This window comes from Cyprinus carpio, chromosome B1, assembly GCF_018340385.1.
Source record: "Cyprinus carpio isolate SPL01 chromosome B1, ASM1834038v1, whole genome shotgun sequence".
Lineage (NCBI taxonomy): Eukaryota > Metazoa > Chordata > Actinopteri > Cypriniformes > Cyprinidae > Cyprinus > Cyprinus carpio.
Window position 1 is genome coordinate 11,400,620 of NC_056597.1, and position 14,051 is coordinate 11,414,670.

Below are 14,051 nucleotides of genomic sequence, written 5' to 3' on the forward strand. Positions count from 1 at the left end.
CCAATAATAATATAAACTTTTTGTTAGGAAAAAAACCAATTCATAATTGTTGTTGTTACATTTGAAAAACTACTAATTTATTTTTGTGTGAAACTTTTTGTTAGGAAAAATATCAATGCACCTATATTAACTAAACAGGCAACAACTGCTTGACTGATAAATCAACTGTCTTATTATCATGCAGTGGAGTCTTGTCTCCTGTAGATGGTAGTCTACACCAGACAACTCTTCGTCACTCAAGAAAAACTAAATTAATTAATACTAACAAACAAAACAAACTATAGAAAACAAAAAAAAACGAAACCCAGTTTACATCTGTACATGCACGATGTGCTCTTCATTTAAACGTGAGTTGTAACTTTAAAATGGTTTATATCAACTGTTTGCATTGAAAAGAAGAAATCTGCTGATAGTAGCTATTTCATAAAAAACAATTTACAACATTTTGAGTGGTTTTAATGAGACAGCAATCGTTTATAGACAGTTGAAGCTTGATTTAAAGCAGTAGCAGTACCAAACACAGTTGGTGTGATAAATTAGAAATCATAAAAACTGTAAGGTGTACTTAGCTTAAAACTATGACATGAAATGGCATTGTTCATGGGCTCAAAGGCTATATGGGATATGTATTAAATAGAAAAATGGAAATATTCCAGTAATAACAGCTGGGGAAATGGAAATGTTTGTGTTGTTTTTGTTTGCTAAAACAAATTTTGCCTCATAAAAGGAGACTTCACAGCAGTATGTCTCCACAATAATTTTCTGTCTCCCCTTCACTGCATCAATCAAAATATTAAATAAATGAATAAATACATGCATACATACATACATAAATAAATGTGTTTTATATATATATATATATATATATATATATATATATATATATATATATATATACACACACACATATATATATATATATATATATATATATATAAAACATTATACACACATATATATATATATATATATATATATATATATATATATATATATATATATATATATACACACATATATATAATATATCTAATATATATATATATATATATATATATATATACACACACACACACACATATATATATATATATATTTATATATATATATATATATATATATATATACCATGACTTTCTTTTTAGCTGTGCGGAACACTTCTCCTGGACCATCAACAACGACCTCGAAGTCTTGTGATGCATTTTTCTCCCCAGAACTAATACTTTGTATGGTTTTCACTGCTATTGCATTAGGGATTCAGGTATGCTTGAGTGTGTATTTTGTCATTTTCCCACTCTAAGCTGATTATCTTTTTAACAGTAAAAGCTCCCAAATGTGATAAAATTTGTAAAATTATATAAATCTTTTCTAGATCTCCAACCAACAAAAACCAGATCTGATTGATGTAGGTAAGTTATTTATTTGTCATCTTTTTATATATAAATTTTACAACACAAAGGTGGAATGGTGGTGAATGGTATAGTATTACAATAGATTAATATAGGTATATTTCATTATTATTTTAAATAGATGTTTGTTAAGATAATTATATAACCAAGAGTTTGAAAAAAAATGATAGAATTCTTGTTAATGTTCAGTGCATCTTCCAGATGATCCACTCCGGATTCTTTTGGTTGGAAAAACAGGGGTGGGAAAAAGTGCAACAGGCAACAAAATCCTGGGAAAAAAGGTTTTCAAATCAGAGATATCATCCTCTTCTGTGACCGGGGAGTGTGAAAAATATCATGCAATAATAAATGGCAGAAAAGTATCTGTCATTGACTCTCCAGGTCTGTTTGACACCAGCCTAACAACAGAGGAAGTGGTCAACAGAATTAAACTCTGTATCCCACTCTCTGCTCCTGGTCCACATGTCTTCTTAGTTGTGATAAAGCTGGGCAGATTCACAGATGAAGAGGCAGAAGCTGTTAGAATCATTCAAGCTGTTTTTGGTGAGGAATCCTCCAATTACATCATGGCACTGTTCACTCATGGAGATCGACTGGAGGGCAAAAACATTCACACTTTTGTGCGGGGCAACCCAAAACTGCTTAATTTCATCAAAACATGCAGTGGACGATACCATGTGTTCAACAATAAAGAACAAAATCCTGAACAGGTCATTCAGTTGCTCGACCAGATTGATAAAATGGTCACAGGGAATGGTGGGCAATACTACACCAGTGAGATGCTTGAAAGGGTAGAAAGAGAAATTGAGAAAGAGAAACAACGAATCCTGAAGGAGAATGAGGAGCAGAGAAGGAGGGAGATAGAAGCTCTGAGGGCTCAACTTCAGGATGAGGCCTATGAAAAAGCATTAGTAAAGTTAAACAATAAATATGAAGAGGAGGCAAGAATCAAAGCAGAGATTGACTTTCCATACTTGTTCCACTTGGTCAGTTCTTTGATTAAAGCATTAAGCAAATTCTTACCTAAACCTAAATGAAAATTAACCCTATGGAAAAGAAAAAAATGAAAAAATCATGAAAAAAATCATGATTTATAGATTTTTTTTTATTGATTTACTTTACAAAGAGTTATTAATAAATAAAAACAAAGCATGTTTACACTGTATATTCTGGTGAATATGAAATCTGAACATTTAATAATTTGAAGGTGGGTATATGAAGGTGCAAGTTAGTCTGAGAAATGTGTCTGTATTGTAAGCTCTATATAAATGAAGGACTGCTTTCATTTTTGTGTTCTATATAAGTTGTTTTTGAGATTTTTGTGTGTGTGTGAGATCCTACTGTATGTATGCCTTGTGACCTCACATGCTTGTTTTGCTTTACTGTATAAAGTTTTGCAATGAATCATGAAAACGCAAGAAATATTAAAAATATTATTTGACATAATGTTTTGAAATAATAGGCATCCTTTACTATTTGGAGGCTATTTGTAGATTTGAATCAAACTTTTCACATAAGAGGGATGTAGACTTTTATGAGCTTCACATCAAAGGGGACTGAACTTTTTCGTAAAAAGGTTATAAAAACAGAACTCAAAGTTATCAACACTTACTGAAAGGAAGAAAAAACAAATTACATCACAGAGAGTGTATTATGTTATCTTAGGTTTAGTGTAAACAGATTCATAGGATGGATAATGGATGGGCCTAATGTTTTGAAATAATAGGCATCCTTTACTATTTGGAGGCTATTTGTAGATTTGAATTCCGCAAATAAGTGCCGTAAATGTATGATTATGATTCATAGGATGGATAATGGATGGGCCTAATGGAAATTGGGCATCAATGATGTAATAATTGGCAGGTACCACTGATGTAGTAGTTTTCACAGGTTACACAAAAATTAATATTGCGAGTTTTGATCACATGTCACTTAATCTGAGTGTGAGAATGTGAGATGACTCTGTCTTCTTACTATTTAATTCCAATGTCTCTGGAAAGATGTTTGGTAAAATTATAATTAAGCACCACATTTCTATTTAAACAGTCTTAAACACGAAGTACTGTGGATTGCTGAATTCCTGTTATGTTACATCACCTCTCCTAGGTTCACGAAACGGTCGTCCATTAAATGCAAAAAATAGTAATCTTAAAGATTCCTAAACGCATCTACTTTTGGAAGGCCAAAATAAAGTGCTTTTGCTTTCGCCTAGATACACACAGCATCTCCCTGACATGGCTACTTCAACACTAACTGCGGTCACTGAAACCACGCCTTCATTATTTGCATGAACATTTGGGCGGCATTACGCAAATATGTCCACATAGTGACAAAGATATGTGGGAGCCTGTTTGAATGAGCCATTTTAGGGGGTGTGGCAGAGTCTTAACTTTGTTAAAGAATATCTTTTTGGATTTGAGTCTTTAGTCTTTGCAACTTTACAGATCTTCTTCATGCACCAAGAGCTTGTAACACTCCAAAGAGAAAGGAAAAATTTAAATCGCATCATATGACCCCTTTAAAGGTGAATGTTCTGAAGTCTATACAGAAGGTCCTGAAAATGGGAAGGCCAATTAGCTTTTCTGTTCTCCACAAATGTGGAAGGGAGTTGCCACCCTGTTTGACTGCTGTCCTCTACAATGGTTTTGTGAGGTACTGGGTCACCAGCCTTTCATAGTAACTGTAAGCTGCAAGGTCCAAATTATAATAAATTACATTTACACAAATAAAACTTTGCAAATGAGACAACAGCTTGCCATGCATACAATATGCATTCAAGCCTCATTATACAACATCAAAGTGTGTTCGTCCTTCTAGATGACCAACTTCATCCAGTGTCATCTAGGAAAGGGTAACATGGGTTTGCACATGGCTGGTGTAGCCAATCTGAGCCTGGAAATATCTCTGATGGAATGGGCACATCAAATGATCTGGGGTGCTCTCTTTCATTTGATTGCTGATTGCTCTGAATTTGCATGCAGCTCTATTTTTTAGTGTGCAGCTGCTCTGAGGGCGAGGAACCATTTGTTACAGAAGGGTGCAAGGCTGAACGTTCTAGAGCAAGGTCTTCTCATGAAAAGGGTTCAGTGCCAAAGTGCTTTATTGTGGCTTTTAAAGTGTCTTTAAAACTCTTTTTCTGTCTGCCTTGAGAGCGTACACCCGTTCTCAGCTCTCCATACAGGATGTGTTTTGTTAGGCATTTGTTGGACATTATAACAATGTGTCCGGCCTAGTGGAGCTGAGATTTTTGCAGCATTGTAAAGATTCTAGGCTTGTTTGTCCTCTCAAGTATTTCTGTTTTGGAGGCTTTATCCTACCACCAGCTGAGGTGGAAGTGATTCAGCTTCTTGGCATGTTGCTGGTAGACGCAACAAATATCAGAAGCATAAAGGAGGGCAGACAGAACAACTGCTCTGTAGACTTTCAGCTTGGTGGTCAAGCTGATCCCTTTTTGTTCCCACACTGATGAGTGGAGTCTGCCAAAGGCAGAGCTGGCCTTGGGTATGACATCTGTTTTATCATCAGTATGTTTGTTATATTAATCCATAAAACTACACGTCCTTTACTCACAACATCCTAACTTTACACCAACCTGCAACAAATAAAAGGCAGAAAAGTATTCGTCCTTGACTCTCCAGGTCTGTTTTTGACACCAGCCTAACTGTAGATGAAGTCATTGACATGATTAAATGCTGTGTTCCTCTTTCTGCTCCTGGTCCACGTCTTCTTAGTTGTAATTCAATTGGGCAGATATACAGACGAACATGCAGTTAGAATTATTACAAATATATTTTGGTGAGGAATCCTCCACACAATGGCACTGTTCACTCATGTTCGCTCATAGATCATCTGGAGGACAAAACATTCACACATTTGTGCGTAACAGCCCCAAACTGCTCAGTTTCATCAAAACTCGCAGTGGAAGATTCCATGTGTTTAATAATGAAGAACAAAATCCTGAACAGGTCATTCAGTTGTTTGAACAGATTGATAAAATAGTCACTGAATGGTGGGCAACATTACACCAATGAGATTTTTAACATCAAGTAAGCGACTCATGTGGAAAAATTGCACTTCCTGAAAGAGAAAGAGGAGCAGAGACAGAAGAAAAAAAGCTCTGAGGACTACATTTGATGGAGAAGCTTCTGAAAATGCAAAAGAAAACTGTGCAATGAATATGAACAGCAGGCATGATAGCAAGCTGGAAAAATATTCAATATTCTAACTTTTGCTGTCACATGGACATTTAAAGGCATTTTTTAACTGGGCTACATATCTGTCATTTCATGAAGTTATCTGCCTATATCATGCTCAAATGTACTCTCCAGTGTCTTGTGACACTCTGACGTCACATGCAGAGAAACCAGAAATAAGTTGCAAAGAAAATGTTGCATAAGAGCTTCACCACGTGGCATTCTGTATATGTAAAATACAAAACAATAGCCTAACATACACACCCATAATTTGCATATGTCCAAAATTGTTCACTTGTTTGCTACTGCTTACATAGTAAATGTTTAAAAATGCACTATGAAGGATCGAACCAAAAATGTGGCTGAATTCCATGTCAAGTCAATGCAACTGAGAGAGCTTTTTGACATTTTTAATTCACTTGACATATACCTTACTTAGTGGAGCAGAACATCGCTTGTAATGTTTGTAATGGTAGCCTTTTTGTAAACCATTAGAATGTATGTGATGTTTCTATATGATGACTCTACATTTCATATGAATTTCAACATTTCATACATTTTCAATATTTTTTTAAAATATGAACTACTATTAATACATTTTTGTGTAAAACATTTATGAGGAAAATAATCTGTTTATGGTTAATCCATTTCTAATGGGCGACGTGCTGCTTTACTGATTGATAAATCTTATTATCATGCAGTGGCTTCTTGTCTCCTATAGATGGAAGTCTACACCAGACAACCCTTCCTGTGAAGCAATGCCTAGTAGTTCTCATGGATAGGAAAGTAAAACGAAACCTAGTTCACGTCTAACTATATGCACAATGTGCTCTTCATTTAAAAGTGAGTAGTAGCTTAAATTATGTTTTTTTTTTATCCATTAGTGAGAATGGTTTATACTAACTTATATTTGCACTAAAAGAATGCCTGTGGATTAAAGTAGTTATTTAATAAAAGTCCAGTGTTTTGTGTGATCGAGAAGCGATGTACCGACGAAACATGCTACCTATCAGATTGTGCTACCAAAATATATGTGCATTGGTTTAAAGGTAAGGGTAAGTATGGACGGGTAGGTTTAGTGTAGGGGAAGGTATGGACGTTAAAAAGAGTAGCTAAAGATAAAGCTTGATTTAAAGCAGTAGCAAAAAGAGTTGGTGTACAATTCATACAATATAAATTGGGATTAGCAAACTAGCATAAAAAGTGCATTCAGCTTCAAATTTGTGACATGAAATGGCCTTGTTCATCTATCTATATCGTATCTATCTAATTATCTATTTTTACATGCCTTTATAGCTGTGCAGGACATTTCTCTAAGACCATCAACAATGACCTCAAAGTCTTGGAACTCATCTTTCTCTAGAATACTACTGATACTTTGTATAGTTGTTGCAGGGATTTCAATAGGAATTCAGGTATGCTTACATGTGCTTAAAATAGTGTATGCACTCATACTTTGTCCTGTTTTCATTCTAAGCTGATTATCTTTTGACATGTACTGTATAAGTGGATCACGAGTGGTCATAGAATGTATCTCAAGCAACAAAAACAGGATTTGGATGATACAGGTAAAATATTGATTTATTATCCATCTATATATGTTGCTGCCTTATATTTTACGCTGCTTTAAAGTGTTTATGTATATGAAAACAAGAGTTTTCATTAATTTTCAGTGCATCATCCAGGCGAGCCGCTCCGGATTCTTTTGGTTGGAAAAACAGGGGTGGGGAAAAGCACAACAGGCAACACTATCCTGGGACAGAAGGTTTTTAAATCAGAGATATCATCCTCCTCTGTGACTGGACAATGTAAAAAAAATAATGCAATAATAAATAGCAGAAAAGTTTCTGTCATTGACTCTCCAGGTTTGTTTGACACCAGCCTAACAACAGAGGAAGTGGTCAACAGAATTAAACTCTGTATCCCACTCTCTGCTCCTGGTCCACATGTCTTCTTAGTTGTGATAAAGCTGGGCAGATTCACAGATGAAGAGGCAGAAGCTGTTAGAATCATTCAAGCTGTTTTTGGTGAGGAATCCTCCAATTACATCATGGTACTGTTCACTCATGGAGATCGACTGGAGGGCAAAAACATTCACACATTTGTGCGGGACAACCCAAAACTGCTCAATTTCATCAAAACATGCAGTGGACGATACCATGTGTTCAACAATAAAGAACAAAATCCTGAACAGGTCATTCAGTTGCTCGACCAGATTGATAAAATGGTCACAGGGAATGGTGGGCGATACTACACCAGTGAGATGCTTGAAAGGGCTGAGAGAGCGATTGAGAAAGAGAAACAACGTATCCTGAAGGAGAGAGAGGAACAGAGACAGAGAGAGATAGATGCTCTGAGGACTGAACTTGAAGATGAGGCCTATGAAAAAGCATTACAAAAGTTAAACAATAATAAATGACCAGCTGGCAAGATACCAAGCTCAGAATGATCTTTCATTCTTAATCCAAGGGGTCAGTTCTTTGATGAAAGCATTAAGCAAATTCTTATATTGATTACCTTCTGATGTGACCCATGTGTTGCTACTGAAAAACTAAATTAACTGCAGAAGGCATTTCAAATCTCAAGATGAAGAGTTTATGTTTGAAGTTAAATAGTCAAATCATTAATAAGTAGAATTAAAGCACATGTTTACCTTCTGGTCAATGGGACATAAGAAAGTTTAATAATGTGAAAAGGTGAACATGAAATGTCTGATAAATGTGTCTCTTTGTAGTACAAACTTGTTTGTACAATATATGAAGCAGAAGTGTATATTTGAAGGTTGGAAAACTCCACATAACAAGCATCTTTGTTTTGTGCAAGTCACAATAAAAGCACATCTAGAAACACAATTTTTGGCCTTCGTTTAAACTAAAGAATAGTTAGCTTTTCACTTGAATTTCCATTGACTATATAATTTCTGACTACAACTGCTGTACAAGTGTAAATTATATACTTTTCCTTATCATTCTTCTAAATGTTGAACTATGATTTAATTTTTTATGTATACATTTAAAGAGAGATTATAATTTAAAATACATTGTACTTTCAAAAAAATGGTACAAAAGCTGTCACTGGGGCAGTGCCCTTTCAAAAGGTACTAATATGTAATAGGTACTAATGTTTTCACTTTATGTATTAATATGGACCCTTAAGGTACTAATATGCACCATTTAGAGGTAAAGAAAGTACAAAAGTGTACCATTTTAAAAGGTACCCCCCTAATGACCGGTTTTGTACCTTTTTTTTCCTGAGAGTGTGTAATATAGTTCTTTTTAATGCACAGTGCAACATCCAAGTGAAGCCCTTGATTCTTTTGGTTGGAAAATGAAGGGTGGGAAAAAATGCAACACTTTCCTCTGACTATATAAAAAATACAATGCAGACGGTCTCATGAAAATGCGTGTAAATAGTATGCCAAATAAAAACAAAAACTTGTGGTATTGATACGCAAAAATGGACTTTGGCGTGCATATGCTGTTAGGATCATCCAAATAATTTTTGGTGAGGAATCCTCCACAACTGCGGGACAAAACGGCTTAGTTTCATAAAAACATGTGTAGTGGAAAATATCACATGTTTAACAATAAAGAACAAAATCCAGAACAATGCTGTTAATTTACTCATCCTTAGGCCACCCCAGATGTATGTGACTTTTTCTTGAGTAGAACAGTTAAGAAGAGTTTTAGCAAAAGTCGTGGTCCGAGTAGAACAGTTAAGAAGAGTTTTAGCAAAAGTCGTGGTCCTATTCAAAAAATAAAATTCAATTCATTGCCTTACTTAATAATAAAAAAAAAAAAACAAGCAAACAAAAAAACACAAAAATACAATAAATTCATTTCAATTTAAAACTGATGTCTGGTCCATTAAACAAACGTTTGAACATTATCTACAACATTAATCAGTTCACCAAATTGGACTGAACCGTCTGAAACTCAATGTTCCCTCTAATTAAAAATTCTTATTGAGCATTTACAACTGATTCTATTGGGCGGAATGATTCTGGGCCACCTGTGCAAAAAGTAATGTTGATACAGTCTTTGCCTCAAAATAAATGTATTTTAAAGCATATTAAACAGGAACCAAAAGAAATTGCAATAAGGTGTAACAATTTAACTGTTTTTTGTGCTGTATTTTCGTATTGCCTGTGACAACTGATCTACAAGTTATTTGTCGACTAACTCAGTGGTTCTGTTCCTCCAACAGTACACTGAACTGACTGTGAAGCTGGTTTTTGTCTACACACAACAGAGTAAACAACAGCTCCAACACCAGCAACAATACACTTAAGATGGTGAAGTAAACATTACAGAACCTTTCATAATACCTATCATCTTTAAATTAAAAAAAATAAAAGTTTTCAACATCTTTTATGGCCTCATTGTTAATGTAAAAAGATGAGCTGACTTGCATTTTATGAATCACCAAGGACTACAGTATCAACTAAAAATCTTATTTACTGTTCTACTTAAGCAAAAAAGTCACAAGTAGGCTACATCTTGGATGGCCTGAGGGGTGAGTAAATAAAAGATAAAAAGGGGTGGGAAATCTACATGTAAATGAAACTCTCCATTATAAGGAAGAGGAACAAGAAACACTGCACGGAACAGGCATCCAGACTCTCATGAGCTCCACATCAACATTATATTTTCTGAAAGGCAAAAGGTCTTTTTTCTGTTGTTATATTCCACTACAAAAACAAAAACTCCAATTCCAATTTTTCAAAATTGTAATTACATAAAGGCAAAAGGTCTTTTTTCTGTTGTTATTAGCCACTTCAAAAAAAAAAAAAACCTATGTAAATGATGTATATATATAAACCTTGGTTTCAAGTCAGAAATGTTTGTTGGCTGTTTACTTTTTATGTAAATGATGTATATATATAAACCTTGGTTTCAAGTCAGAAATGTTTGTTGGCTGTTTACTTTTTTTTTAAGGAGGTTATGAACACATCACATGAGTAATACGGGAGGGGATAGAAGCAGATGACATTTCTAATTTTTTTACTTATTTCACACATTGTACCAAGAGGCTCTGTGTCTGTCTGTATCCATATTACAAATGCAGTGGCATGTTCTGGTGTTGGGCCATAGTGGGACTTTCAGAGACCCTAGGACACACTCATATTTTAAAACTTAAATGCAAGAATAGTAGATAATAAATTATAAATAATTTTACTGTACTTTCTAAGTTATGGAGGAGACCAAAAATCACCCTAGACCGCTATCAACAACCTCAAAATCATGGGTTTCATCTTCCTTCATTATACTGGTAGTGGTTGGCATAATAGGTGTCACTGCTGCAATGGTGGTGCAGGTATGTATTTGACAATATTCCTTGTTTAAATTGCTTTTTTAAAAGACATATTGTATAAGTAAATTGCTTATATGAAAAAAATGTGATCAAATGTTTGATATTTAAACAACAAAAGTCAACAAAATAATCAACATCATGTATCACATATGTATGTATATATATATAATGATTACATTATGTGTGTGTGTGTATGTATATATATATATATCTGAATTACAGGTAAAAATATATATACATATAAATACACATTATATAATGATTAGCGAGTGATTGTCATCTGAATTACAGGTAATACTTGTGATTCTTTTCAATGCACAGTGCAACATCCAAGTGAAGATATCCAGATTCTTTTGGTCGGAAAAACAGGGGTGGGGAAAAGCGCAACAGGCAACATTATCCTTGGACAGAAGGTTTTTAAATCAGAGATATCATCCTCTTCTGTGACCGGGGAGTGTGAAAAAAATCATGCAATAATAAATGGCAGAAAAGTATCTGTCATTGACTCTCCAGGTCTGTTTGACACCAGCCTAACTACAGAGGAAGTGGTCAACAGAATTAAACTCTGTATCCCACTCTCTGCTCCTGGTCCACATGTCTTCTTAGTTGTGATACAGCTGGGCAGATTCACAGATGAAGAGGCAGAAGCTGTTAGAATCATTCAAGCTGTTTTTGGTGAGGAATCCTCCAATTACATCATGGCACTGTTCACTCATGGAGATCAGCTGGAGGGCAAAAACATTCACACATTTGTGCGGGACAACCCAAAACTGCTCAATTTCATCAAAAGATGCAGTGGACGATACCATGTGTTCAACAATAAAGAACAAAATCCTGAACAGGTCATTCAGTTGCTCGACCAGATTGATAAAATGGTCACAGGGAATGGTGGGCAACACTACACCAGTGAGATGCTTGAAAGGGCTGAGAGAGCGATCGAGGAAGAGAAACAACGTATCCTGAAGGAGAATGAGGAGCAGGAGAAGGAGACAGGAGAGATTGAGGGCTCAACTTGAAGACTAGAACCTTAAAAAATCAAAAAAAAGCTGAAGAAAAGATGAAGGATAAACATGAGCAGGAGGCAAGACAGCAAGCTGAGAGAAGCCCTTCAGTTTTTGGTCAAATCTTTAAATTTTTGGCCAATTGTGTGAAGAAAGTTTTTAATTTAGGCTAATTGTGGAAATATATTTAATATATTTTCACCATATTTCATACATTTTATGTTGTGCTATGTTTTTTTTTTTTTTTTTTTTTGCTTGATAAAGTCTATTATATGTCTATGAAACTTTTAACAGAAAATATTCATTAAGTTATATTTTCACTTAATTTGAATCAAAACTCTAAAGATACCAAATAAAAACCAAATAAAACTACAATAAAACTAATATTATACTCAGAAACCTATACTTAGAATTAGTTCAGTTGTCAGGTAGGCAGGAAAATCACATTTGAACCTATTTCACTGATTCTGAATATAATATACATTTATTATATAGTATATAGCATATAGATATATAATATATTAATGTTAGCGAGTGATTGTCATCTGAATTACAGTTATTCTTGTTATTCATTATGCCAGTGACAACATCCAAGTGAAGATCTCCAGATTCTTTTGTAAAAAACAGGGTTGGGGAAAAGCGAACAAACACTGTTTTTGGACAGAAGTTTTTAAATCCAGATATTGATCCTCCTCTGTCCTGTGTGAAAAAATTCCCACAAGTATTCAGCATCATTGACTGATCGGTCTGTTTGACTTCTAACTAAGAGGAAGTGGTCAATTATAAACGCTGTATCTAATAGACTCTGGTCCAACATGTCTTCTTAGTTGTGATACAGCTGACTTCACTGAAAAAAGCTGTTAAATCATGCTTTTTTGGTGAGGAATCCTCCAAATACTTGGGCATTGTTCACTCATGGATTATCAGCTGGAGGGCCATTCACACAATTTGCTCAATTTCATCAAAACATGCAGTGGATGTGTTCAAAAAAAAAAAAAAAAAAAAAAAACCATATATAAAATTTATGAATGATCTTTTTCTCCTTCTCCTTTAAATCACAGTAAGGATTTTGGTGAAAGAGCAAATCAGTTTGAATGAGAGGCAACTAAGATTTGAATTGGCAAATTGTTATTTCCATTTAGGATTTGCATTCACATTTGCCTATGCTAGCAAAAACTTGTTCATCAGTGATGGGTTGTTTCAAAGCACTGCTTCATGAAGCTTTAAAACCTTTGACCAGTGTCTTTGATTTTACCCTAATTTTGGATGTTTTTTTTTTTTTTTCTAATAAAGCATTTAGAGTAATAGTAATAGTCTCTTATGGACTCCAGCCTTCTGTAAAACAAGCCCTACAAAATTAATATAAGTACATATTATAAAGACACTTTATATTTAATGGTATTTGATTAATTGTTAATTGCATTTAATTGACTGCACTCTCAATAGAACATTTGTTTTTAAATTGAGATTTTTTCCCTGTATGTTTGGCCTGAGTATTTGTTGCATTTACACAAGTTGTGACCAGCAGGTGTCACCAGCATGTTGTGTTTCAAGCTTTTTTAACAAGCTAGGCCTAAATCATTTTGCTAAACAATTGGTTTAAAGTTTTGTTTTTTCTCATCACTTTTACTTTATTGAACAATTAAAATTTACAAAAACAATGGCTTGACGTGATGGCTAAAGAATTACAATGCCTTGTCCGGTGGCCATCCAGAAAAGAAATCAGAAGAAATCTCCCCACCCTCTTCAAGACTACAGGTTTCAATAAATTTGCAAACAAGGGCAATCACATACACCCACTAAAAATCACATAATATTGTGAAGTTCCTTGTTGGTATTAGTCCAACAGGAACTATTATATTTTTATCAAAAGTCTGGGGTGGTCGTGCTAGCAACAAAGTTATAACAAAAAAAGTCTGGATTTTTGACCTTCTCGAACAAGGAAGACCATGTAATGGTCTGATAGAGGATCCAGCCTTCCTAAATATTTTGCCAACAAATGTGTCGTCTTCATGTACCAGCATCTACAAACAGGAAAAAAAACTAAAAATGATTGTTTGACAGGATTAGAGGTGACTACACACTCAATAGACATAGAAAAAAATGACGAGTTTCCCTGTATGTGGAAAGGGCCA

General features: G+C 34.5%; 3 protein-coding genes across 3 annotated transcripts; all 3 read left to right on the top strand.

The window, feature by feature from the left end:
* Positions 1-281: 281 nt before the first annotated feature.
* On the top strand, positions 282-2,446 carry zgc:152658 (uncharacterized protein LOC767632 homolog). Its single transcript, XM_019093655.2, has 4 exons — positions 282-347; positions 1,146-1,261; positions 1,373-1,409; positions 1,599-2,446. Exons 1-4 carry the CDS (start codon positions 329-331, stop codon positions 2,444-2,446), a joined length of 1,020 nt encoding a protein of 339 aa, XP_018949200.2. The 5' UTR covers positions 282-328.
* Positions 2,447-6,301: 3,855 nt separating this feature from the next.
* On the top strand, positions 6,302-8,454 carry LOC109078358 (GTPase IMAP family member 9-like). Its single transcript, XM_042716590.1, has 4 exons — positions 6,302-6,445; positions 6,899-7,017; positions 7,110-7,170; positions 7,276-8,454. The coding sequence occupies exons 1-4, from the start codon at positions 6,427-6,429 to the stop codon at positions 8,019-8,021; spliced, it is 945 nt and encodes a 314-aa protein (XP_042572524.1). The 5' UTR covers positions 6,302-6,426; the 3' UTR covers positions 8,022-8,454.
* A 2,745-nt stretch (positions 8,455-11,199) lies between these two features.
* LOC109078354 (GTPase IMAP family member 4-like) lies at positions 11,200-12,149 on the top strand (the record flags this gene model as incomplete). The annotated part of the gene is given in 2 exon segments (XM_019093648.2): positions 11,200-11,943; positions 11,946-12,149. Coding segments are annotated over 2 exon segments (888 nt in total), but the record flags the coding sequence as incomplete, so codon positions are not given.
* Between the last annotated feature and the right edge of the window lie 1,902 nt (positions 12,150-14,051).